This window comes from Camelus dromedarius, chromosome 27 (genome assembly GCF_036321535.1).
Source record: "Camelus dromedarius isolate mCamDro1 chromosome 27, mCamDro1.pat, whole genome shotgun sequence".
NCBI lineage: Eukaryota > Metazoa > Chordata > Mammalia > Artiodactyla > Camelidae > Camelus > Camelus dromedarius.
Genome location: NC_087462.1, coordinates 4,088,451 through 4,115,519, shown reverse-complemented (window position 1 = coordinate 4,115,519; position 27,069 = coordinate 4,088,451). Strand labels below are relative to the sequence as shown.

The window sequence follows — 27,069 nt, the reverse complement described above, 5'->3', positions numbered from 1 at the left end:
TCAACCCTCTGGGGAGGAAAAACATCTGGTTGGAACCTATAAGGTCAGATCTTCTAAACAGGCAGTTCTTCAGACACCTCCCTGTGAGCTTCCCCGGGATCACACCCTGATGCTTCATAGTAACTCAAAGATCTGTGACTGGCCTGTTGCTGCTGAAGGCGGGGCAGGTCAGAAAGGGCGTGCCTCTTCCTCAGGGGGACGAGGAGGAGTGACCCGAGGGAATCTGGCTTCTCAGAAATAAGGGAGACTCCAGTCCCCACCCAGAGCAGCAGATCACATCGCGATGGCATCTTCCTGTTGGAGGCTGGAGAGCAGAAAAAGGCAGGTTATCACCTGGGAATCCTTGATGCATGTGTGTTCATTCCCTGGGTCCCCACAAGTCACTGTAAAATGGAAATATTCCTGAATGAACAGATCCACTTAGAAATTACAAAAGAAATGGAATCCCTCCCTGATGAACTTTATTTTTGTTTGTTTATTTTTTGGGGGAGGGGTAATTAGGTTTACATATATATATATATATATATATATTTTTTTTTTTTTTAAATGGATGTACTGGGAATTGAACCCAGGACCTCATGCATGATAAGCACACACTCCACCACTGAGCCATCGCCCCCTCCCGTGAACTTTAGAGTGTGGTGCCTTCCAGGAGAACTGTCACGTGAGCCACCTGTGTAACCACACAAAAAAGGACCTGGTAAAATTGAGCTAGGTACTATATTTACTGTAACCCAGTATGTCCAAAATAGCGTCATCCCAACATTCATTCGATATTTTTAAATATTAATGAGATAATTTACTTTATCTCGTACCCCAGTGTGTGTACACGCACATCACACCTCAACCCAGCTGGGCCACATCGTGGCCAGTGGCTGCTGTAGTGGACAGCACAGGTACGGAGGGCCCGTCTGCCCCCCAGCACCAGTGTGGGGTGGTCTCTTACCCAGCTGCAAAGTGAAACTGGGAGTCTTGCAAAAGATGCAGAATAATGAATGTGGTGTGTTTAACTGCTGGGCTCACCCACGAGACTTGGACAAATGAAGGTGCTGAGGAGTTAAATCAGTTAATGATGAAGAACAGAAAACGAGTATGGTGGTGTTCTGGGCTGAATTATGCCCCCCTCGCAAATTCATATGTTGATGTCCTGACACCCAGGACCTTAGCATGTGAGTGTATTTGGAGATGGGGTCGTTAGAGAGGTGATCAGGTTGAAAGCAGGTCATTACGGTGAGCCCTAATCCAATACAACAGGTGTCCCTGGAAGAAGGGGAAATTCAGACCCAGAAGCACAGGGAGAAGGCAGCCGTCTGCAGGCCAAGGAGGGGCTTCAGAAACACCCTGATCTTGGTGTCTTCCAGCCTCCAGAGCCTTGAGAAAATAAATTCCTGTTGTTTAAGCCGCGCGCTCTGTGGTACTTTGTTCTGTGGCAGTCCTGGTAAACTGACACAGGTGTGTTGGCTTGGGGCATCTGAAGGGGATGACTGGATCATGAGAGGGTTACAGGTGGCCCTTGAGACAACTGAAGATGTTTTCTGCTCTCTGCCTGCGCCGTACTTCTAGCTGGCTTCCCACAATCCTATCAGTGACTCCTGGCATCACGTGGGCTCTCTGTGACCCAGATTTTGGGGGAAGCACAAGGAGGGGTGGAAGGAGCTCAGGCTTCCATCCGTCACCCCCTGGGATGGGCTGACACACCTCATTCCTTGGTTCCCAGCAGGTGGATCTTCCCCCACCAAAGTTTCTGACTGAAGGCCTTCGCCAAATAAGCCGCAAGGAAACATTTGGGCATTTGGCAAAAAAACAGAAACAGCAGCTCTGGTCCTAGGTGGGAAGATTGCCCTGCTCCCTCTATGAGATGAGTGAAAAACGCAGCCAGCAGTGTTGGTAGCCAGCCAGGAAGCAGTCCGCGTGCCCTGCCAGCCCTGGCAGAATGCGAGTGGAGGGCAGACACTATCCAGAACCCACAGCAGCCGAACGCGTGTGCACGTGACCTCGCAGACCCGCCTGCCACTCGGGGGGCCCCCTCTGCTGGACCTGTTTGAGGCACAGCCCAGCAAAGCCAGTCTTACCATCGGGGCAGCCCGGAGCAGCTTTGCCAAAGAAGTCAGTGGTAGAGGTTTTCGATCTGCCTTTTATATTTCTGGATTATAAAATGTCTTTTCATCTTTGTCGTGGGACCTGTCAGAAGAGGAGAGACCAGTTCAGTCGAGGGGAAGAAATAAGAGTCCACAAGCCCTGCCTGTGACCGGGCAGCAGGGCCTTGTGGCTGGGGCTGGGCTGTGGGCCGGCTTTGCCGTCGACCTCCGGGATGCACCGCCTTCGCCATCAGTGGGGCTGACAGAGCCCCACTTTGTGCTTGGGCTGTGGGGAGGATTCCGAGCCTGGAGGTGGAGGGCATGCCGAAGTCTCCCTGCTGAGGACCATGTACCCAACGAGGGGGGCCCCTACCCCCCGATTTAATAGGTGAGGCTCAGAGAGGGCCAGTCGCTCTGAAGTCACCCAGCAAGTCCACGGCGGGGTGAACACGTGACCTCGGGAGTCGTTCCCCAGGCTCCGGTTACCAGGGGGTTTGGGCTTCCCTCAAGGTGTCCTGGACCACCCCGCGAGGATGGCGTTTACAACTTGGAGATAAAAAGATTGAGGCACGTGTGTGTGTGTGGTCTGGGGGACCCGGGCATTAGTCAGCTGGAGGTGGCATCCCCTCCTGCTCCATGGCTGGTCCCCTCTGACTCCCAGAAGAAGACGCATCTCCTCAGAGCCCACATGCCACTAGACACTAACAAGGAACCGGCTTCCAAGGGCCAAGGCCACTGGCTCCCAGGCCACTCACCTAGCTCTCCTCCACCGATGGAAAAATCCTTCTCCAGGATGACCCACTTCTGAATCTTTTGTGCGTTGGAGATGGCTTGCTGATTCACAGCGTTTATGCCTTTCTGGATGGCCATGTAGACCAGGGGGTCTTGCAGCTCCACGATCTCGGTCACGGTGCTTGCCTGGCTGCCCACGTCCCGGCAGAACTTGATGGCCTCCCAGGTCAGGTTGTCCAGCGGCTCCCCGCTTGTCTTGTCGACCTCACACTGCTCCAAGACACCCCGTCACGACACCCAGCATCCCCACCCACTGCCCGGCCTGTTCTGAGGACCAGGCAGCGGGCCCTCGCCCCTGCCCAGAACACCCACATCACCTTCAGCGTCAGCAGGACGCTCAGGAACTTGGCCTTGTCTCCCACCAGCATGGCGTTACTGATGATGGGGAGCTTCTCCTTAACGAGGTTCTCGATGGGGATGGGGGCCACGTTCTCGCCACCGGCAGTGATGATAATTTCTGGAATAAAGCGCAGCTGGTGGTGGGCTCAACCAAGGCAGTACCAAAGCCCTGCCCCTCTGAGGGTCACAGAGGGGCACAAGCAACCACTCACCTAGAAAACTCCGGAAGCAGAGGAGGGCCCCTGCCCATGGCCAGGACTCTCACTGTGTCCTGCTCCAAGCCTCAGAGCCAAAGTCACTCTGCCCCTGCTCCTCCAGTTGCTTCAAATTTCCATCAAGAATTCCACTTGGACAGGGTCTTATTAACTCACTGCCCATTTCTTGGTCCCCCATTCCCTGTTCCAGACTCTCCAGTGTGTCTTGCTTGGAGGATCGTCAGATGCTTCTGACCATGCCCTGCCTCTCTGTCTCCTGCTGTTTCCTTCATTTGACGATCCCCGGAGAACCTCTGTCCAGCCTTACCCTGGGAGCGCCTGTAGCACTCCTCATTTTGGCAAGCTCCAAACGAAGTGTGTTACTTTTTCCCCCTGCCTCTAAAATTCTCCCAGAGCTCCTCCTCCTGCCCCAGATACATTCTTTACTTGTTCTTTCCTCCCAGGATGTTTGCTGCCTCCTGTCCCACCACTCGGACGCTCTCTATCTCCTCCCACGATCTCGCAGTCGCCCTTACTGAGGTCGTTGTAGCACTAGTGATAATCGATATGATCATGTGATGGACATCTCTGGCATTTTTCTGCCCAGGAGGTTGACTCCTCCTCAGGGTTTATTTAGGGACCCACTCCCCATCTTTATGTGGTTTGGGTGGGGTGGACTGCAGGACTGAGCATGGGACCAGGTCTGACCAGTCAGCATCTTCCATCCTCTACAGTGATTCCTTCTGAGTCGGGGTACTGACCCCAGAAGATCCAGTGAGAATTAGGCCAAAAACTTGCTGAAACTGTTGGGAATAATACACTTTTTTTGTCCCCTGGGGGTCAGGATGAGACTAGACAGTTGGCAGCCAACTTGTCACCAAATTAGAAAAGCCTCTTCAAGGATGGCATCAACCCAGAGGCCAGCTTGGTAACAGAAGAACACAGAGATTCCTTGTGATGTCATTTGGGCACCTGGATCCAGCCATGCCTGAGACAAGACCTTTTGGACTTTTCTGATTTTGAGCCAATAGCTTCCCTTTTTAACTCAAACCTGTTTTAAGAAGGGGTTTCTGTTGCTTATCATGGAAATGATGCTGACATTACTATACATGGGAATAATGTAGCTACTGCCTACATCAGGCTCCGTGCCCAGTGCTCTACATTACAGGTTGGCAGACTGCAGCCTTCTGTAGGGCTAAATCTAGCCTTCTGCCTGCCATTTTTTTTTTTTTTTTTTTGGTATGGCCGGGGCTAAAAATGGTTTTTCCATTTTTAAATGGTCAGAAGGAAATCCAAAGAAGAATACTGTTTGTGACACATGAAAATCATATGAAATTTGTACGGGCACGCGGCCAGGTCCATTGGTGGGCATACTGTCCAGGCTGCTTTTGTACTGCGGTAGCTGAGTGGAGCAGCTAAGACAGAGACCCATGTCCGGCAAATCCAAAAACATGGTTATGACTGGGCCTTTTATGGGAAAAGTCGGCTGATCCCTGTTCTGCATAATTTCATTTACTCCTCATTTAATCACTATAGCTCTGTAGCAGTTATTATCCCTGAATTACAGGGGAGGGAACAGAGGTTTCAGGGCAGTGTTGGGCATCTTTCCCAGGTCCATCCTGCCGAGAGTCAAGTGCTGGGCCCAGGGACAGAGCTGGAGGTGGAGTGTGGACTGGGCTGTCTTTGTACATCTGTGCAAGGTCTCCCATGGAAGGTGGAGGCTGGGAGCCTTAAAGGTTCAGGGTGGGCCTGCTTACAGGAGGCCCTCGCAGAGCCAAGCCCCAGTACCTTTGATGCGGCCTGTAATGTAGAGGAAACCCTTGTTGTCCACGCGGCCCAAGTCCCCGGAGTGTAGCCAGCCCTCCTTGTCGATGGCCTCTGTGGTCGCGTCCTCGCTTCCCAGGTAGCCCATGAAGACGTGCCGGCCCCAGAGGCAGACTTCCCCAATGCCTTCCTTGTTCTGCTGGTACAGCATGTTCTTACACCCAGTCATGACTTTGCCGGAACTGCCAGGGGAGGGGAAGGAGGCACTGAGGCTCGGAGAGACGAGGTCACCCACCCAAGTCAGCCTGGGTCTGTGGCCCGGGCACCTAACACCCTGCTCAGCTGGCCTGGGTGGGTCTGCTTTCTCACCCTCTCCTGGACCCGGTGGGCACAAGGGGGTGTTTGCTGAATGAAGGAGGGAGGGCCTGTTCAATCAAGTGAGGCAAAGTCTCGATCACTGGGAAACCCAGCTGAGTTGTAGATTGCTCTTATCTTCACATAAACGGGAGAAGGACAGAGTACTCCTGGCTTAAAAACAGCAGCAGAACCCCCTCATCTTTCAGAAAGCAGATATGTCATCCTGTACCCTGTGACCAGCTGAATTAAGTAAAACAACCAACCAGAATCTCTCTAGAGGTTAAAGTTCCTTCCACAGGACGGAACAGCGCAACCCAAGATCTGGCTTTAAAATTGCTTCTGCTAGAGAGAACGCTTAGGAGGCTGGCAGAAAAGGAAGTATTTTCTTACTGCCTTGCTGAGATCTCTTTTACTGGCAGTGAGAAGGGTCAGTGGTTTTAGGGTTAAGTGTGGGGATTCTCTTAGCAGGAAAAAAGAAGGCAGGCCTGAGAAGTTTAAAATTTACTAAGAGCCTCCTTACAACAAAGAGCTTTTCAAGGAATGTAGAAAAACTCAGAATCTATGAAAGTTTGACATATTCAACCAGGTAAAGATAAAAAAAAATCTGGACAGCAAAGAACTCCTTAACTAAAACCAAAATACCAATGACAAACCTAGGGGTGAAATATCTGCCACTTATAGCAAAGACAATGAGGGCTGAGTTTCCTAAGACATAAAGAGTGCCAACAAACCAATAATAAAAGGACTGAGAGTCCAGTGTTTAACTTGGGCAGATGACATGGCCATAGTTCAGAGAACATTAAATAAAAATGGCCTTTATATTAGGAAACAATTTTTTCAGCTTCACTCATGATACAAGGAATATCAATGAAAGTGACGTTGAGATACCATTTTTTACTAATTGATTTAGCAAAATATTTGGTGCATATACAAAGCATTCACTTTAGCATCAGCCACAGTGACGGTTGGTTGGGGGAAAAGTCCTAAGTATCCACAAGTAAGAGGCCTAGTTAAATAAAATCGTAGTACATCCATCTAGTGGAATACAGCGCGGCTGTTTAAAATGAGGCAGCACTGCATTGTTACGCAACATTCCCTACAAGATACGAATCCCTTAGTAACTAAATCCATTTGGTTCCTGAGCTTGGATAGCGTGAGTTAGGACTGAGTGGAATTTTGTGTTACTAATCCAGATAGTCTAGGTTACCATGCTATTTGAGTGCGTTTGGTTCTTGAGCTCCAGACAGCAAGCAATAGTTCAGAAAGGGAGAGTTCGTGTCCATTTTTATGTGGAAAATGTTTCCATGTGGGATAGAAGTACGTGTGTGTGTAAAGCGATGCTCCGCTTAGGCCAGGCTAACTCAAAAGAGCATGCTGTGGTTGCTGTGCCCCTGGGAGGGCGTCGTGGGTTGAACTGTGTCTGCTCCTCCCGTTCCCCACCCCCCACCCAGTTCCTGTGTTGAAGTCCTAATCCCCAATACCTCAGAATGTAACCTTATTGGAAATAGAGTTGTTGTGGGAGGTCACACCAGAATAGGGTGGCCCCAAATCCAGTATGACTGGTGTCCTTATAAAAGAGGACATTTGGACTCAGACACACACGGGGAGAAGGCCACATGACAATGAAGGCAGTTAACTAGGACGATGCTTCTGCTAGCCAAGGCATGCCAGAGCTTGCCAGCACACCACCAGAAGCTGGGAGAGAGGCTTGGAATAGATTCTCCCTGACAGGTTTCAGAAAGAACCAGCCCTGCCAACACCTTGATCTCGGACTTCTAGTCTCTGTTGTGGGAGTTGGTGGAACTTCCATACAGCAGCCCTAGCAAGCTCACAGGAAGTGAACTGGAGCTGTGGGGTGGGAGGGAGGGCACCTTTCACTCTTAGCATTTCATACCTTCTGATCTGTATATTTTTGACATATGCATGTATTCCTTGTTGGGAAAAAGATAATTGAAGATAGAGGCTGAAATGTGTACTTTTCCTCCAGGATTGGGACAGTGTCTCTTCTCTTTAAGGAAGGACCACTCTTTGGTTCTGGAAAAACTCCAGTGGGCATTTGGGTTCTGCAGAAAACACCCAGATAAGGTTATGGAGCGGAGGGGGAGAGACTGATGTGCAGAGTAAAAATAAGGGGCAGGAGGTGGTTTTGCCGGACTAGGAAGACTGAGCCCCGTTTTTGCTAAGTTCAGAGGCAGCCGGAACCTGGCCAAGCAGGAGGGGAGAGTGAGACTTGTGGTGTGGCCGCAGGGCGGGGTCAGGGAGGGACACAACCAGAAGGTCCTGGGAGGAAACACGGCTCTCAGACTCAGAGTGGACCTGCCTTTGGTAGTCTTACTGTGTCAGTGTCACGGGGCGCAGTCCTGCAGCCTGAGGTGAGCCGAGCTTGGAAGAAAGCCAGAAAGGGCCTGAGGATGCTTTTGAGATAAAGCATCATGGAGATGAAGGGTCCTGCAGCCTCAGGAGGCGAGCTTGGGGTGGGCAGTCTGGAGACAGAGCCCGCAAGTGACAAATAGGGGAGAGTCCACAGAACATTCTGAGAGCCCTTCCCCTTGTCCATGGGCTCTGGGACAAACTGGGGCTTCCCACGGCCATGAAGATTGGGGCCTTGGAGGCTGGAGAACAGGGGTCATTCTGGAGACACCAAGTCAGGATTCGTCTTAGCCCAGAGGCCCACCGCCCGCCCCGCCCGCCGTCTTCATCCCTTTGACCCGGTGTTGCTGGAGGAGCGGGAATCCGCCCGGGAGGCAGGTACCTGAGAATCCTGTAGTTCTCCGGGGTGGACATGGAATGGGGCCCCGTGCTTTCGCTCAAGCCATACACCTCGCCTATCGGTATGTCCAGGCTCAGAAAGAACTCCGATGTCTCTTGGTTGAGGGGCGCGGCCCCACTGATAAAAATGTGGCAGTGATCCAGGCCCAGGCTGCTCTTGACTTTGCTGAACACGAGGGCCTTGGCCATGCGGTAGCTCATGGGCGTGTCATGAGCCCTGTGAACACGAATGCCAGGGAGCGCTCTGCAGCCATGGAGAGCTGGGGAAGGCTGAGCGCACCCCAGTGCCCCCCACGCCTGGCCCCACTGGATCCATCTCTTACCCCAGCATCCTTTTTGTGTTGATCTTTAAACCAACATTTCTTGCCCATGAAAACACCTTTTTCCTCAAGCTTGAAGATTTGGAAGCAGCTTCCTTTATCTTCTCATGCATCTTCTCCCAAATTCGGGGCACCCCCATGAAGGCAGTAGGCTTTACCTCCTGCAGAGTGTTGACCAAGGTGCCCTGCAGGGGACAGAGCTGGGTTAGCCACACCTGCACCGCAGAGGTCCCTCTCTTCTCAGCCACTTCAGCTCATCCCAGGAGAACCTTCTCTTGGTTGATTAGACCAGGTCCAGGCTCCCTTATCTCAAACCTTTGGGGCCAGGTGTATTTTGGAATTTAGAGTTATCTGGCCTTCAGAAAGGTAACATGGTGCATATTTCATGTGTTGCATGAATCCCACAGTGGTGTCTGGGCAAGCTGGCTGACATCCATCATGTTAATATTTCTGCAGAGACGCAGATTCCCAATTAAGTGGGATAAAATGAAGACTACAGACAGCTCCACATCAGTCATGGTGAGATTTAACTGCCAAAAGCATTTGGTTGGGGAGTTTTCTGCAGTTGGGAATACTGACTTTAAACAAACAAAGAAAACTACACACACGCATACACATTCTGCCTTCAGTACCATTCACATCTTACTCTTAGATTGTTCGGTGTACAGTCTGCACAGCCATACGTGGGTACTGTGACTTGGATGAAGACGAACACTAAAATAAAGCGGTCAGTGGTTTCAGATGCTGCTAACTGGGAGCACGAGGTGAGGCTAGAGAAGGAGCCCTAGGCCTGGGGCTTGACAGAACCAGCCACCCATCCACGTGGCCCTTAACCTTAATACCTTGAGCGCGTCTGGTTGAGCAAAGTAGATGGAAGCCCCGACTTTCATGGGTATCCAGATGTCCATCATCTGAGCTGCAATGTGGCTGAGCGGAAGGTAGCTGACCACCACCTCCTGCTTTTTGGGAGCTAAAGACAGGTTGCACTCCATTGCCGCCGCCCCTGCCATCCATGTGATCTGGAACACAAGTCAGGCTTATGACCCAGGGCGCCTCGTCCTCGCTGGAAGGGCGTGAAGACGCAGTTATTGAACAAACACAAAGCCCCTCCTGCATGCTGGGCACTGCTCTGGTGCATTATAAAGACTGAGTCAGCCGGTCCCCGTCTGAATGCACTACGGTGGGTGACCGCAGTTCTCTCCATGTTATGGACGGGGAGCTGGACGCACGGAGCAGTTAACTGGCTTGCCTGAGGGTTCGTGGGAAGCTGTGAAATTCAGGAATTACCAGATGCCCTAGGATCCAACAGCAGAACCCTAGAGTCGGAATGTCTACCCAGAAAGTCAGAAAATCTGATAGATTCAGTCTGTGTCCCAGAATTGAATCCTGACTCCACCGTTTGCCAGCTGAGTGACCCTGGGCTATTGGCTTAAAATCCCTTGCAGCTGCTATTCGCTCATCTGTGAAATGAGCACAGAGGCTCCTCTTGTCCAACATAACACTATGAAACAAACATCGTCCCACAAACAAAAAGAGCACCCATAATCCCGTCATGTAAACACCCCAACAATTAGCCTATCAGTGTTTTTCTTTCTCCAGTGCACACCTTGAAGTAAACTCTTAGCATATTTATCATTTTACAATCTCTATTTTCTTACTGGTATCATAAATCACTGGCGAATAGTTACCTGGTTAATCCAGCCACACGGGCCACTGCATTGTTCCTCCAAACACATCAGGCAAGTTCCTGCCTCAGGGCCTTTGCACTGGCTGTTCCCTCCACCTGGGATGTTATTCCTCCAACCCTCTCCACAGCTGCCTCCTTGGATGCTAAATTTCAGCTTAAACACTGCCTCTTTAGAGAGGCTGTCTCACACCACCCAGACTGATGTTTCCAGCATCTGTCTAACCCCCCGGGTACTGCTCGCCACAACCCGAGGGGTTTTATTTGTTCCTTCCCTGTCTGTCTTCCCGAGGGCCGTGATGGGGTCTGTTTTGTCCAAAGCTGCTTTCCCAGCACATAGCAGGTGCCCAATAAACTTCTGTTGAATGAATGAATGAGGAAATCAAAGGGACGTTTAAGTGCAATGAAGCATGCAAGGCACATGGCCCGTAGTAACTGGCCCTCAAGGTTCGTTCCCCCTCTTTCTCTGGGCCTCAGGAAGGAAGAATTTTACTTCTGCCCCCATAAGCACTGTCACTCTCTGTGGTCCGTGGAACCCAGTACCCATCTGCTGAGAAAAGGGGCTGGGTGTGTGGAGACCCTAATTTACAGTGGTTCAGACACTCGTGCGTTCAGATCCTGGCTTAGGTCTTTCTCTGCTCTCTGACCTTGAGCAAGTCATTTCCCATCTCTGAGCCTCAGTTTCCCCACCTGTAAAAGGGGTTCATGACTCGGCTCACCTCGTGGGGTTTCTGGGAGGGGTTAATGTGTTTATCTCAGCTTGGCACAGTGCCTATACATGGGAGAAACCTTGTGCTGTGGACATGTGTTGAGAATATGGGACTAGCTTTAACTTGCTGGAAAGGTGGTGATGGTGATTTTTAAATAATAGCAGCTGAGATCTTTGCAGCTTGCTGCGTGCCAGCCATTGTTCTGAGCTCCTCATGTGTATGGGGGAGGTTTAAGTAAGCTGCAAACTCCCTGCCAGCCCTCCTGTCCGAAGCTGGAGTCTGTTTCCCTTCACAGGGCTGGTCTTGTGACTTGTTTTCACCAACGGAGTGGAGCTCGGTGACACCAGGTCACTTCTGATGTTGAGCCCTTGTAGACTGCAGCTCCTGCCTTCGGGTCAAGGCATGTTCGCCCTCAGGAGAGCCAGTGCCGTGTTGAGAAGTTCAGCACCCTTGATGCCTCCGTGCAGTGAGAAAGCCCAGGCCACGTGAGACAAGTGAGAGAAGCCCTTCTGGGATCTTCCAGCCCAGCCTGGGTGCCCGCTGAATCCAGCCAAGTGACCCCAGCTGACACTTGGTGGGGCAGATAAGACCCTCTGCCGAGCCCTGCCCAAATTCCAGACCCAGACATAGCAGGCTGCTGGTGTCTTCTGTCACTGAGTTCTAGAATGGTTTGTTACACAGCCAGCGCTAATTGACACACTTTAGGAAACCTTCACAGCAACTCTATGAGAGGCAGCAGCCACTCACACATGGGGAACCAAAGCCAGAGAAGTTAGGGAAATCTTCTCAGGTCACAGAGGTAGCAGGTGGGAGGGCCAGGGTTCAGATCCAGGCAGCCTCCCTCCAGGGGCTCTGCCTCTGTCCCTCCTACGCAAGGGGAGCATCTCACCAGACACAAAGCCACTGGGAGCGTGGATACTGGCCATGATGGGGCAGGGCCTAGTCAGCTCCTTTTCATTCAGTCATTCTGCAAAATGGATTGTGTCACCCTGTACACCAAGCGCTGGAGACCCAGCGGTGAACAAGACAGACAGCCCCTGCCCTCAAGGCGCTGACGTTCATGATAAACAAGTGACTATATAACATGTCAGTGTAAGAAAAATAGCCAAAGAGGGGTCAGGGACTCATGGGGTGTTTTATTCTTGTTTGCTATTCTAAACGTGGAAGTCAGGGAGGGCTTCCCAGAGGCAGTAACGTTTGAGCTGGGACCCGGAGGAAGTGAAGGAGCAGGCCATGTAGTCTCTGAGAAAGAGGATTCTATGCAGAGGAAACAGCCAGTGCAAAGTCCAGTGTGTGATGCCAACTATTAAGCTAGGCTGGTGGGGAAGGCTCTTACAAAATAGAAATGCTTCTTTTCAACTAGCGGTCTTGGCGGAGAGAATAGCTCAGTAGTAGAGCACGTGCTTACATACACAAGGTCCTGGGTTCAGTCTCCAGTACCTCCATTAAAAAATAAATAAACTTAATTACAAAACTCCACCAACCAACAAACCAGCAGCATTTCTGACTCAGAGCGGAGCGTGTTGGACGCACGTCCCACTGGACGCTTTCCTGCTTTGAAACCTCACACCGTGCACACTGCTCACTGCCATTTTTCAGTTTTTAACAAAAACCTCACTGGGCTCTGCGTAGTGTTCATCCACCAGCTTTAACGTGTTTAACATCCCCTCTCTGGATATTAATTCATTTACTCTTCAAAACAACCCATGAGGCAGGGACTGTTACATCACACCCATTTTACAGATGAGGAAACTGAGGCTTGGGGGCAAAAGGGTAGAGCTGGGTCTGCTCTGGCATCTTTGATCTCAACCCCTGCGCCGTGCCGTCCCCTGGGAGCTGTTTGCATGACTCTACAGCCCACGGGCTCTGGACCTACTGCGTGCTGGGCCCCTAAATGCCACTGTGTCCCTGTGGGGCAGGAATGAAAGCAGCCTGAAGGCCACTGCTCCAGAGTGAAGGGCCTCTGTGAGCTGCCCAGTTCATCCCTGTCGCCGGAGACAGCACTTACGTTGTCATGGCTCAGCATCGCTCCCTTGGGGTGGCCCGTGGTCCCAGAAGTGTAGATGATGACAGCACACTGGTTGGCCTTCTGGCTCCCTATGATCTGGTCCAGCTGGGAATCAGGGATGCTGTTGCCAAGTTCCATGAAATCGTCCCACTGTGGAAAGAAAAGACAAGCAAGACAAGGGTGTCAGGGTGAGGGTACCCTGGGGGTGTGGGAGCGACCTCAGCACCCTGGGAGCTCCCCTTCCCCAGGCCCATCTGGCCCCAGCAGCCCTTCCTGAAGCATGGTTCTCAGCAGGAGGAAAGGCTTGGGCTGCGCCAGTCCTGGTACCTCTCACAAAAGCCCTAAGATGTTTGCTTCTGCTCCTCCACTTCCCAGGCCAGGCTACTTAAGCTCCCCGAGCCTCAGTTTCCTCATTTGTAAAATGGGAATGACGTCAGAACCCAACTCCTTGGGTGGTTCTAAGCAGTAAGTGAGTTAATATAAGTAAAGTGCTCAGAACAGTGGAGTTCAGTATTGTCTGTTCTCTGCCTTCCCAGATTCCACTCGGCACCTCCAACTCCTTCATTACCAGACTGATGTGGCTGAAGGCAACCCTGATTGGTTTAACCCAAAGAGTCCCATCTGCCTCGGTCTGGGCTTGTGACCTTGGGTGGTGCAGTCACAGTGAAGGCCAGGGCTTTTCCAGGAAGTGCTAGGACACAAATGAATCATCTGAACATGAAGGTGTGACCCCCAGGGGCTGCCGGACCATCTCAGGACTATAAGGCTGGGGTGGAACCAGGATACCAGGAGAGGAGACTGGAGCTTCAGTCACATTAGTCGAGCCTCTGGTTCTAGCCATGCCTGAAATCCACACCCTGGGTTGTAGTTACATGAGCCAACAAGTAATCTTGTAAGCTTAAGCCATTTGGGGGTCAGGCTTTTGTCATTTGCAACCAAAGGCACCCTTGCTGGTAGTAGATACATCCTCTCCCTGTGGCACATGAAGGAGCTGAGGCTCAGAGGTAGTAAGTTACTTGCCCAGGGTCACAGAGCAAGTAGAGGAACTAGCATTCTAACCCAAGGTGGTCTGACTCCAGAGCCTTTGCTCTTAATTACCTGAGAATTTGGTGCCTCGGAAGGAACTGCTGGACTGTGTGAACCGTTTACCCTGGGCCCTGCAAAAATTCTACCTCTGAGCCGCCCCATGAGGCTCTGGAGGGTAATGTCCTGTCTGCAAGATAGAGGGCAGTCCAGGTCCTCTGGAAACGGCCAGCACGGCCTGCAGCCTACTCAGGGCAACGCTGGCCCCTCTGAAAGCGCATCTCTGATGGGGAGGGCAGTGGTGAGAGCAGCACACACAGGCCTTCGGAGGGACCCTGTCCTTCCTCTGAGAGGTGCCCCAAGCCCTCCCCACAAAGAGTGCTCCCCGGTGGCTTGTGTAGAACCCCGCCCTCCCATGGCCACACATGATGGATTGGGTAGACCCCAGACCCAGTCTCGTCCAGTCCAATCCTCTCTCTTGAAAACTGGTCACAAGTCCAGTCCCAGGCATCACAACCCACCCAGTTAATTGTCTTATCTGCCGTCCCTCTGCCCCCAAACTTCACCTTTTACCTCCTCAGGCTCTTTCTTCTTCTCTGACTTGTAATGAATGTTTTTCTAGATTGAATCAAAATATGGTGAGTTCTACTTACCCTTGCAGAGAAGTGGATACTATTCTGTGTCACAAAACTCCCCTATAAATCATCGTCCTCAACCAGGGGCGATATTGCCCCCCCCCCCAGGGGACATTAGGCAACGTCTGAGATAGCTGTGATTGTTTCAGCTGGGAGCTGCCGCTGGCGTCTGGTAGGTGGAGGCCCGGGACGCTGCTCAACATCTTGCAACGCACGGGACAGCCCCCCACAAAGAGTCTTCCAGCCAGTTGCCCGCGAGGTTGAGAACCCCTGCTGTAACTACTGTTTCTGACAAATGAGTTATTTATGTTATCCCGGCTTAAGGTATGCTGCTGTGATGGTCATTTTAACCTCTAAAAAGTCTACAATTCTGATCAGTTGCCTTACTTGATTAGTCATCGTTCTGGTCTTAATATTCAAATATTTTCTGAAATGTGTGAAAGCTGGTGAGTGCTTTGGCCAGAAAGGATCACTGACAAGTTTCCTCCCACTTGCGCAGAGGGCAAACCAGATAAACTCCAGGACATTTTAGGGCTTCTGATTTGGGTAGTGGGTTTCATGGCCCAGTAACCTCATGGAAATTAACCGGAGCTTGTCTTGGCCCGTCACAGGCCTCCTGCCCTGGCTTCTGTGAATTAACTCATTGTATCCTTAAAAAACAAAAACAAAAAACCCTCCCTTTGTCATAAGTGGGCCTCTGTTGCTTGCACCCAAACATCTTCTGACTGTTGAAGACCCTGAGGCAGAGTGAATTTTCAAAAAGTTGACTGTGACAGCATTTATGGTGTCACGCACTCTTCAGAAGCCTTGTCCCTCCCTTGGTGAGAGGTGGACTCTGTGTCCATGGGTTGGCCTTGATGGGCCATATTCTACTTCCAAGAATAGGTCATTAAAGGCAGGACAGCTTCCCCCTGGATATTTCTCTCCCTCAAAACATCCTCTCTGGAGATCTGAGCCACTAAAGGAGTCCAGAGGTCCTAAAGTCATCCTACTGGAGACATCGCATGGAGACACCACAAAGAGACCCAGAAACGTGCTGGAGGAGCCCCAACAGCAGTGTCGGGACCAGAGTGAGGACCAGGGGCTTCCTGGGTGCAAAACTGGGGGGGATGCCAAAAAGACGCCTGGCAATCAAGATAAATATTTTAATGCAATATTTTTAAAGTCACTGTCAAAGCAAAGCAAATCCGTGGTGGACAAAACATCATAATTTTAAATAAAGACAGGCTCCAACAGGGCTGTTTGTCCAAGCCATAGCAGAAATGTGCACCCCTATATACATATTTGTATATATTAAAAATGGCTAATGGTTTTAATAAAAAAATAACTTTGTGTCTATTAAAGCCAGGAAAATAAATTTATAATAAATTCTGGTTTGAATATAAATTAAATATTTGAACTTAAAATAATGTGAATTTTAACACGCCTGATATGTTACACAGCAATAAATAACCAGAAAACACACCTTCCCACAAGTAAGACCCTTAATGCCAGGAAAAATCCTCTCGACAGCCTCACCCACTTCCTTTGTATGGCCCCGCCCTCTTCCTTGCTCCCCCTCTCCCCTTTGAGTCCCCGCCCATGTCCCTTCAATGGCCCCGCCCTCTCCCTTTCTCACCACCCACTTCCTTTTGAGTCCCCGCCCACTTCCATTTCAAGGCCCCGCCCTCACCTTTGCTCAGTGCCCCCTCCCACACTTACAGAGTACAGGTCGTAATTTTTGGTCTCCTTCACCGGCAGTCTGTACTGGATGATTGCTTTTAGGGTCTGTATCCTGTTCTTCGGAATCTAAAAGAAAGTTCTGCGTGGATCTAATTGGCAACCCAGCCCTGGGAGAGCAGGTCCTGAGCGCTCTCTCACAGGGACCCCAGCCTCTCTCCTCTCCCTTGCACACTGAAACGTTGCTCTTTGTCTTGACTGACACTAAGCAACCTGCTCTTAGAACCACTGGGTTCTTTGTGGTCGGTGTCAGTAGACTGCAGCTGTTAAAGATGGATGAGGACAACAGCCCCCTGAATTCAGCTACACCGTGTGGGTCTTGGTTGGTGAAGTGAAGGATGTCCCTCCCAGCTCTTCCTCACCTGGCACCTTGCACTACGCGGCCAAGATCCAGCTAACCTTCTAGTTGGAGTCAGGCCATGAAAATCCTCCATGAAGGTGGCTGAACCCGGGGCAGGTTCAGAACTCTACTTAAACCTAGAACTGTGAGCTTCAAGTGGCCAGGCCTGTGGGATTCTTGTACCCTGTTCATACAAAGGAAGGAGAGTTGCGTCTGTGACATCTCTAGCCAATCCAATGAAAAAGTGAGTCTAGCTGGATTTCATCAAGTCTGGAAAATCTACTTGCATTCCAGAGAAGTTAAAATGTGGGAAAACACACGGCCAACAGTGTTAGGATGCCACAGATGGCAAGACACATCTCAACTCCAAGGATGTTAAAAAGTGGAGAAATGTTAACTCAGAAGAGATGGAGTATGGTATTAAAGAAACTGTCACAGTGGCTCTTAGGCCAAGCAAGGAGTCTGGTCATCTAGGCTCACCCCTTCCCAGGACCCCCTGCCCCTTAGGGTCCTTCTGCCAAAAGCTGGTTCAGGCAGCTGCAGCTCATTCAAACACAAGTAATCAGAAACATTGCTACAATATCCATACAAAGATACTGCAAGGGGAAAAAAAGGAATGAGGAGGAGTCACATTTCACTGGACACCAAGGAAAGTCACCCCGAAGCAAAGAAAAATTACCACCCAGTATTGCAACATAAAATGTAAGATGTAATGAGGTAAACGCAGCTGGTTAGGAAGAACACAAAGCAAACATACAAGTACCCTGGGGGAGAGCCAGACGTCAGAAGTAAAATGGAGTGGTAGAACTTAGGAAAGAAATGGAAGAGAAAGACAAAAACATTTCAGAAATGCAGACAGTTGTAAGAGATGAAGATTATAAGGATTGCAAAGCTTCAAAGATATACATTTCTAAAAGAAAAATAATAAACAGTGGACTGTATATAGAATAATACACAGACACCTTTTTTAAATGGAAGCCGAGTAGGAAATTAATATGAATTGGAAATTAAGCTTGTCCACTCCACCCTACTCCCCTACAAAGTGGCTTTGCCAGTTATTCCAAAAGTGGTCGTGTGGGGATTGGTACTGAACCTGTGCTTGGGGCAAGTCCCACCATCCCATCTGATCGTTATCATCTCCCTGGAAGCTACAGGGCACCTGGTCAGAGCCCTGAGGTTCGCCCCTCCCCACCCCCAGGTGACTGGCGGGCAGCACTGGGTAGAGGGTTTACCGAAAAGATTTTCTGCAACTGTAGCTCATTCTCAACCACCAGGATGTTCACTTTGGAGTGAGCAATGGCATACTGACAAGCGTCCGCAGAGTTGGTGGCATAAATACCAACACAAAGGCCCCTGGGAAGAGAAAACATGTGCATGTGCACACACACCTTGAGCATGTCCAGGGAGGTGGGGGGGGGGGAAGAGTCTGCAGGCAAATTCTGAGTCTACAGCCTTGGCACCAGCTTCCCTCCCTCCACAACTTGACAGTAATGATGTCAACAAAAATGACAGTGATGGTGAGAGTGTCGACTCCCGTAAGGTCACTGTTACATCCATCATGGAACCCTCACAGCACCCCATTTTAAAGATGTGGAAACTGAGGCTCTCGGGGCAGGGCGGTCACTTTTTCAGGGTCCCAAAGCAAATAAGAGGTGGGATTTGGACTTTACCCCAACCCCAGCCACCTGTCCCCTTCATTCACAGCCTTTTGTTCTTGCTTTTAACCATTCTGTTGTGGTTTTAATTTGCATCTCCCTGCTGGCTAAGGACCTCAAGGATCATTTCAAGTGCTTATTGGCTACTTCCTTTCATGATGTTTCTGATCAAGTCTCTTGCCCATTTAAAATCCTTTTGTATTTTCATTCCTGAGCTGAAGAAGTACCTTATGCATTTGAGGTCCTTTGACTGGTGTGTGTCTATCTTGCCTGCTGGCCCAGGGCTGTGTCTGAAATCCCTGTCCGCAGCTCAGGGGGAACCAGCCCAGGGCTGCCGGGCCCGGAGCAGCAGCTACCCAGCGTTCACAGGGAACCGAGCGCACGGTCTTACCCCGCTAAGATGGCACCAAGAGCAGCAATAAACCACTCGACGGAGTTAAACCCAAGGATGCCGACTGAGTGGAAAGGCTCCAAGCCCAGCTGGGAAGTCAGAAAAACAGACAGACAAACGGAAAACAGAAACACAGAGGCGGTTTGCTTCTGGGTGGGTGGGAGCAGACCCCAGAGCCCATGGGGTCACGTAGGGAAAACCCAGTGTTGACGCTCAAATCTGGAGCATGATATTTTCTGTGACTCTTGCGAGGCTGGTTTACTTCCCTCTACGTGATGCCCCATTTATTTATTCTAATTTTATGCATTTTATTTTTAATGATTTAAGTGTACGATTCAGTAGCATTAAGCACATTCAGTTTGTTGTGCAGCCATCCCCACCATCTGTCTCCAGAACTTTCTCATCTTCCCATATCAAAACTCTGTCCCCATGAAACACTGACCCTTCATCCCCCTCTCCCAGCCCTGGGCCCCGACTGTCTACTTTCTGTCTCTGTGGATTTGACTCCTCTGGGGACCTTTTATAAGTGGAATCATATATTCGTCTTTTGTATCTGGCTTCTTTCACTTAGTATAATGTTCCCAGTTCATCCATGTTTAGCATGAGTCAGAACTTCACCCCATTTTAAGGCTAACATTCCATTATATGAACGGACCATATTTTGTTTATTCATCCATCTATGGGCACTTGGGTTGCTTCCATCTTTTGGCTCTTGTGAACATTGTTGCTATTAACATGAGTGTCCAAATATCTATTTGAGTTCCTATTTTCCATTCTTTGGGGTATGTACCAGGAAGTGGAATTGCTGGATCATATATGGTAATTCTGAGCTGAATTTTGTGAGACTGTTACAAAATTACCCGGACTGTCTTGCAGGGTCCCACCAATAGTGCATGAGGGCTCCAGTGTCTCCGTATCCTCACCAGCACTTGTTATTTTGTTCTTTTTTTTTTTTAAGGCCTCGTATTGAATTCATTTTTATTTTGAATAATAGTACTCAAAGAATGATACCCTATAGTGGTGACAAGTTACTTTTAAAGGTATAGCCTTGATCTGAACGTGGTTGAGGATGAACTGGGGAGCCTGGACATGCAGGTGATCGTCGGGGGTGAGGGCCCCCTTCTGTCCTGGAAATTCCAATTTGGTTGGCTCTTTCAGTCATCCGGGGTGAGGCTGGCAGTGGCCTGCTGTTCTCAGGAAAAACATAGGCATTTGGAAGGCATCTGCCTGCTGATGCTTCAGAACACAATGCCAAGTGTTTCTGCTTAGTGGCATAGAGGCTGTCTTCATTGTAGACAGAGTGTCAACAGAGTGTCTTTACTAACGTGCAGATAGACTTATTTCTGATTGGATCTCCAAGGTTTAGGAGAGCAAGGGCCCTGGAACTCCAGAACTAAGGGCAGAGCTAAAGAGGGTTGTCTTTCAGGAGAGGTGAACTAACCAGGGCACTAGGGCATTGGGGTGGGGCAGCCAAGAAGAAACCCAGCCCAAGCAGATGGTTCTTAATTCTGACCTCTCACAGTCCTTCAGTGAAGACCCATGAGCATCAGAGGAGGGGAGAGAGAAACTCAGGTGTTGGTCAAAATGTGATCAGATTTCTTATAAATCAAAACCAGCAGGAGATACCCTTTTACAGTATGAGATGCCTGTTATATTCATCATCTGTGACTGCATAACACTTCACCACAGATAGAGCAGCTTAAAGCATCACACGTTTGTTGTCTCAGTTTCTACAGGGCCAGGAGCCTAGGGGCAGAATAACTGGGTTCTCTGCCTCTCCCAAAGCTGCAGTCAGGGTATCAGTGGGGACTGTGATGTCCTCTGAAGCTTGGGGGCCCCTGCAACCTGAAGCTTGCAAGTTGCCTGTGGAATTCATTTCCCAGTGATGGAATGGCTAAAGTCCTGTTCTCTTGCTAGTCGTCAGCTGAAGACTGCTTTCAGCTCCTGGAGGCTGTATGCCTCCCCTGCTACCTGGCCTGCTCCGTGACATGGCAGTGTGCTTCAAGGACAACAGGAAAATTTCTCTTAATGGATCGCCTGATTAGGTCAGGTCCACCCAGAGCACCTGCCCTTTCTGATGAACTTGAAGTCAACTGATTAGAGACCTCAATTACATCTGCAGAAGTCTCTTCGCCTTTGCCACCACAGGAGGGAGATCCCATCATAGTCACAAGTCCTGCCCACAGTCACAGGGAGAGGATTGTACAGCATAAACACACCAAGGGGTGGGAATCTTAGAGGAGTCACCTGAGAATTCCGCCTAGTACGCCTGTCAGATTGGCCCAGGTGAACATTTGACAATGATGATGTCGGTAAGAATATAGGTAAGGAGATGCTCACACATGTTGTCAGTGACCATAAAGGGGCACTCTTTTGTAGGATTTCACTGTACAAAGGAAGTCCACTGTGGCACCATGTATGGTAGTCACTACTGTTACACATGTGTTTGCAGTTGAAAAGAATATGGATTAAAAAAAGTAAGTCAATATGGAAGGATCTCCGAATGTGGCAGCCAGCCTCCAGGATGGCCCCCAGTGAGTCTCGTCTCCTGGTATTTGTGTCCTTGTACAATCCCTTCCTGTGCTGTGTCAAGGTCTGTGTAACCAATAGAATGTGGATGAAGTGACAGATGTCATTGCTGAGGTTTGATTGTAAAAGATATCACAGTTCCCATTTGGCTCACCCTCTTTTTTGGATCACTCGTTCTGGGGAACGCAGGCTGCCATATTTTGAGGACACTCAAGCAACCCTCTGAAGAAGGCCATAGAACAAGGAACTGAGTCCTCCTGCCAAGAGCTGTCTGTAAAGAAGCTTAGAAGCAGACCCTCCTGCCCCAGTCAAGCCTTCAGATGATGCAGCCCCAAATGACAACTTGACTACAACTTCATGAGAGCTCTGGAACCTGAAACATCCAACAGCATCACTCTTGGATTCCTGACTCGTAGAAATCAAGAGATAATAAATCTGTGTCCTTTTGAGTCACTAAGTTTTGGAGCAATTGTTATGCAGCAGTAGCTAACTAATACATACATATACTATGCTAGTGGGGGAAAAAAGCGAGATGCAGATCCATGGGTATAGTATGCTACTGTGGATGTAAAAATGTGCATATACAGAATTATGTAATATATATGCATAACTTATTCCCTGAAGGAACATACAAACACTGCAAATGGTGTCTGCCTCCATAAAAGAGGGGTCAAAGATTAGAAGGAAATTTTTCACCAGTTAACCTTTGGGTTGCCTGGTGCATTTTGTCCCATTTGTACGTATGTGTAGATGAATGACTTAATACAGGATGAACGAGCGAATAAAGGAAGGAAGGAATGACTCATTTACCTTGATCATGGCTTTCGCAGCCTTCCGAGAAGCCTCATAGTACTGATTGAAACTCAGGATTTCCCACTTTCCATCCTTCTTTGATGCGAGGGCTGGATAAATCCCAAATCGGTTTACTGACTCCTGAAAAAACTCAGGGATGGTCATGGGGATCTCATGGCCTGGCCCATGTTTCGATAGCCTCAGAAGGACTTCTCCGTCTCGATGAATGGTCCATAGCCTTAGAGTAACTGCAAACAGGGTCAGGTGACCGACGCTTCTGTTAATTTAACAACCTTGGTGGGGGGCTGTCCTGAAAGAACCCCACTCCTCAAGTGACACAGTCACATGGTCAGCGCTGGTCTATGCAAGCTCCCCCTCTCCTATTTACCCCTTCCTTACCCCCTCAACAATTGACTATGAAAATTCTCAAGCACACAAAAAGTTGGATTGCATAGCAAATGCCCTCGCACTCAGCATCAGATCCACACCTGCCAGCATTTTGCTGTATGTGCCTTAACACATCTCCACCCAGCCATCCGTCTGTGTATCCAACCTTCACAGCGTGGTCCTTTTGATACATTTCAAAGTAAGCTGCCTCTGTCCATCCATCCCACTCTTCAACACGTGGATCATTTGATTTGAATCAACGTTTAGCATTTGAATTGTTAACTAGAATTCCATATTGTTTATATTATGTTTATTTTATATATACATGTATCTGTATTACATATATCATTACATCTGCCCCAACGTATATACAGTTACATCTGCACCATATATAACTATTTCTGTGCCGTATGTATAATTGCATCTACACCATGAATGTGTATAATTAGACTTGCACTATATAGATACGATTTTCACTGTATATATCATATCTGCAGTACGTTAACTGTTACATATTGCTGTGTCTGCCACATACATATGCACACACACTGCATCTGCACTATATATAATATATGATATGTAACATATACTGTTACGTATGTACGTGCTTTACCCACACAGGCTCCCCATCCTAATAGGGAGGTGCTGTTATCAGTGTCCCCCACCCCCAGCCAGTGATACAGACGTGGCTTGGAAAGAGCAAGTGACTCGCCCACTGTCACCCGGCTAGCGGAGCTCCGTTCTGAACGACATGGCCAGCTGTCTCCCACTTGCTCTTGCCACCTCCACTCCCCACTGAGTGTAGAGACTTGGCCCCCGAGGGCAGGGAGTGGCTGGACTCTCTGGGCCCAGACTCCTTCATAAAAAGCTGTGGCTGAGTCAGCGCACCTTTCTCTCCCACACACAACTTACCTGGTTCTTGGCTTATGTCTACTTCCATATCCTCAGCTTCCTCGTCTTGACTCATCAGGGTTTCAGCCCCTCTGGGTCCACAGAGGCCATTCTTCATGGTCCTGCAAGGCTCAAAGTAGGGAACTTAGCAGGACTGGCCAAGGGGTTGCAGGTTTGAAGCCAACTCCCATGTCTACCTAGATACCCGGGGATTGATTAGTCATGCCTGTCCTTGGCCTAGGAGGAGACGAGAGTGGTTTGTATGTCAGATCATAGAGCAGTTGTAAAATCCAGAGTAGTCTGTGAGTTTCTGAAGGAGACTCTTAAACAGCTCGAATATAGGGGCCAAGTGTATACGGGCCCATTCGGATGAGAAAACATTTTGAAGTCTCCTGCAGGAAAGCAACTCTCACAGGAGAATTCTGCTCTGGTTGGCTGCCGTAAAGATGGTACATCATGAACACCCAAAGGGCATAAAAGAGAAACAGAGTAAATCTTGCTACATAAAAAGTTTTTAGTTTTCCTCATAGCAAAGAACACCAATCTAAAGATCAACAGTGAACTGAAAAAAAAAAAAAAACGACAACATATCTATTAAATAAAAGCCTGATGTCCTTAATATGTAAAAACCTCCAATGAATCAATAATAAAAAGACTAATAACCCATGAGAAAATGGGCAAAGGGCTTGAAATAGGCAGTTCTCTGAAAACAAATTTTAAAACGGCTTTTAAAAACAGGAAAACATGCTCCCTCTCAGTCAAGAGCGAAATGCCGTAGAAAATATGACACAATTTCCACCTGTCCGATTCAGTAAGACCAAAAAGGTTGAAGAAGACCTTATATTAGTAAGGATGTGGGGAAACAGGTGCTCTCATATATTGTGGTCAGAATTAGTGCAGCCACATTACAGGACATTCATCAATAATCAGACTTTAGGTCACATGGTCATTAGCCCAATGGTAGAGGGCAGTGCAGATTCCAGAGGCTGCCCGGGGCCCATACACACTCATGAACTGCCTGAAGCCTTTTGTGTACAGCGAAGGACAACCACCCCTCCTTAACCTTGCTTGACTTTCAATGTGTTCATCCTTAAATCTATTAAACAGCTTTCTCCTAGACATTTGCATAACATAAGTCAATAGTTATTTTCATGGACTGAATTGTGTTCCCCCAGATCTGTATGTTGGGGCCCAAATCCCCAGTGTGATTGTATTTGGAGACGGAGCCTTGAGGGTGGTAGTCGGGGTTCGATGAGGTCATAAGGGTGGAGCCCTAATCCTATAGGATTGAAGTCCTGAGAAGAGGAGAAAACCAGCTCTCTGTCTCCACACAGGAGGGCACAGCGCGAAGCCAGCCATCTGAAAGAGAGGCCTCTGGGAAACCAGCTTCCTGACACCTCCATCTCCAAATTTCAGCACTTTGCAACTGAGCAAAAACAAGTCTCTATTAAGCTACCTGTTCTGTGGCATTTTGTTACGGCGGACCAAGCAGACTAACTGAGTTGCATAAACATCTAAAAGAGTGATGCTGAATGAGCCTGTGAATTTAACGAATCAGAATTTCCCAAACATAAAAACACTGGCCACACATGTTTCCTTAATCAGATCCCCCTTAAGCATGTAATTTAACTCACAAATCCAACATATCAATTTGTTTGAATCGAAAGATGTCTCCAGACACCTTCCACTGTCCATTTGGGGAGCAAAAGAGCTGGTTGACATTGATTGCAAGTGACATTTCGGTGGTTTCCGTGGAGGAAAACTGTATTATTTTGTTCATGATCAACAAGGTGCTGGATACAAGAATCAAGCAGTTGTTCTAAATTCTAGATTTGTGATCAGTGTTCTCCCAACTCCAAGTGTTTCCACCAGAACCAGGGATACAGCAGGCAAACACCTGGCGAGTGGCGCCCCAGGACCTGCACCCAGTTCCACGCCAGCAGATGCCAGCTTTGTAGTTCAGTGGAAGCACGTAGCTAGGAAAAGGTGCATCATAAAATGAACCCAAATGAGGCGCCGGGGATTGTCAGTCAAGGGTGGGGCCCAACATCTGTGCCCTGTGTAGGTGCCGGCTGGATCCTAATGCAAACAAGATGTTTGTGAGGCAGTGGGGGACCTGAACACTGCCTGGATCTCGGGTGACATGAAGAAGGGATGCTTTTTAGAGTGGGACAGTGGCTCTGGGACTCAGTTAGAGAAGGGAATCCTTGTCGCTAAGGCATTGAAACCTGGAGTAATGTGCTGGGTAGGGTTGGCTTTAAAGCATCCAGCAGGGGTGTGAAGGCATGGAAATAAACAAGGTCAACTCCACGTTGACAGTTGTTTTTTAAAAAATTTTTGGACGGGTAATTAGGATTATTTATTTATTTTTAATGGAGGAACTAGGGATTGAAGCCAGGACCTCGTGCATGCTAAGCACTCGCTCTACCACTGAGCTCCACCCTCCCCCACGCTGACAGTTACTGGACCCAGGCAGTGGGTGCGTTGTGGGCTGGGGGTGGCTCATGACACTGCCAGCTCTATTTTTTTGTGTGTTTGAAACATCCCATAATAAAAACTGTAAAAAATAAGAATAAAGTGAAATGTTGGTCTGACCGCGACCCTCCTCTGCCCACAGCCCTCCAGGGCTCCCAGCTCCCTCAGGGCAGAAGCCCATGTCCTCCCCACCGCCCACAAGGCCCAGCCTGACCTGCCCCGTCCGTTCCCCGTGGTACATCCACACAACAAAACTCAGCCGCAGAGAGGAGCAAACTACTGATGCAACAATTTGAGTGAGTCTCAGAGGCATGACGCAGAGTGCAAGCAGCCAGAGGCAAAGCCCACCTACTCTGTCATTCCACTTACGTGACTTTCTGGAAAAGGCAAAACTGTCGTGACACAGAGCAGATCTGTGGTTGCCAGAGGCTGAAGTGGGAAGTGGAGTTGATGGGGGCACATGAAGGAATTTGGAGAGTGGGAATGGGAAACGGCCTGTGTTGTCGGTTTTATGAGTCTAAGCATTTGTCAAAATTCATAGAACTGTCTACCAAAAAAAAAAAAAGAATTCTACAATATGTGAAAAAAAAGTGTACTACATTTTAAATAGAGAATTTAAAAATACTTTCTGGCTAATCCATGGGGCCTTCAGGTATTGCTGGAGGTAAAATATAAGGAGAAAATAACATGACCTGTAACATCTCATTTTCGATACAGACTCACGTCTTGTGCGTAATATGTCAGTTACATGTTAATTGTTGGAAAGTCTTCATCACTTTTCCAAATACGTGTTACCTGGCGAGAGCATTTTTACAGTCAGCTATATTTTTATTCTATCAGCCTAGAGAAAATTTCATTGGTGGGAATGTAAATTGGTGCAGCTACTGTGGAGGACAGGGTGGAGATTCCTTTAAAAAACTAAAAATAAACTTACCATGTGATCCAGCAATCCCACTCCTGGGCATATATCCGGAGAAAACTCTGATTTAAAAAGATATATGCACCCCAGTGTTCATAGCAGCACTATGTACAATAGCCAAGACATGGAAACAGCCCAGATGTCCATCGTCAGATGACTGGATAAAGTTGTGGTATATTTATACAATGGAATACTACTCAGCCATAGAAGAGAATGAAATAATGCCACTTACAACAACACAGATAGACCTAGAGATTATCCTATTAAGTGAAATAAGTCAGATAGAGAAAGACAAATA

The 27,069-nt window shown here is 48.9% G+C and overlaps 1 protein-coding gene across 1 annotated transcript; it reads right to left on the bottom strand.

The window, feature by feature from the left end:
- On the bottom strand, positions 1–22,264 carry ACSBG2 (acyl-CoA synthetase bubblegum family member 2). Its single transcript, XM_031438190.2, has 13 exons — positions 22,118–22,264; positions 18,779–18,867; positions 17,965–18,085; positions 16,375–16,461; positions 13,016–13,165; positions 9,456–9,632; positions 8,617–8,798; positions 8,277–8,510; positions 5,192–5,409; positions 3,188–3,327; positions 2,834–3,080; positions 2,073–2,181; positions 1–304 (listed from the first exon to the last, which is right to left on the bottom strand). Exons 1-12 carry the CDS (start codon positions 22,262–22,264, stop codon positions 2,108–2,110), a joined length of 1,866 nt encoding a protein of 621 aa, XP_031294050.1. The 3' UTR covers positions 1–304; positions 2,073–2,107.
- Positions 22,265–27,069: the final 4,805 nt, after the last annotated feature.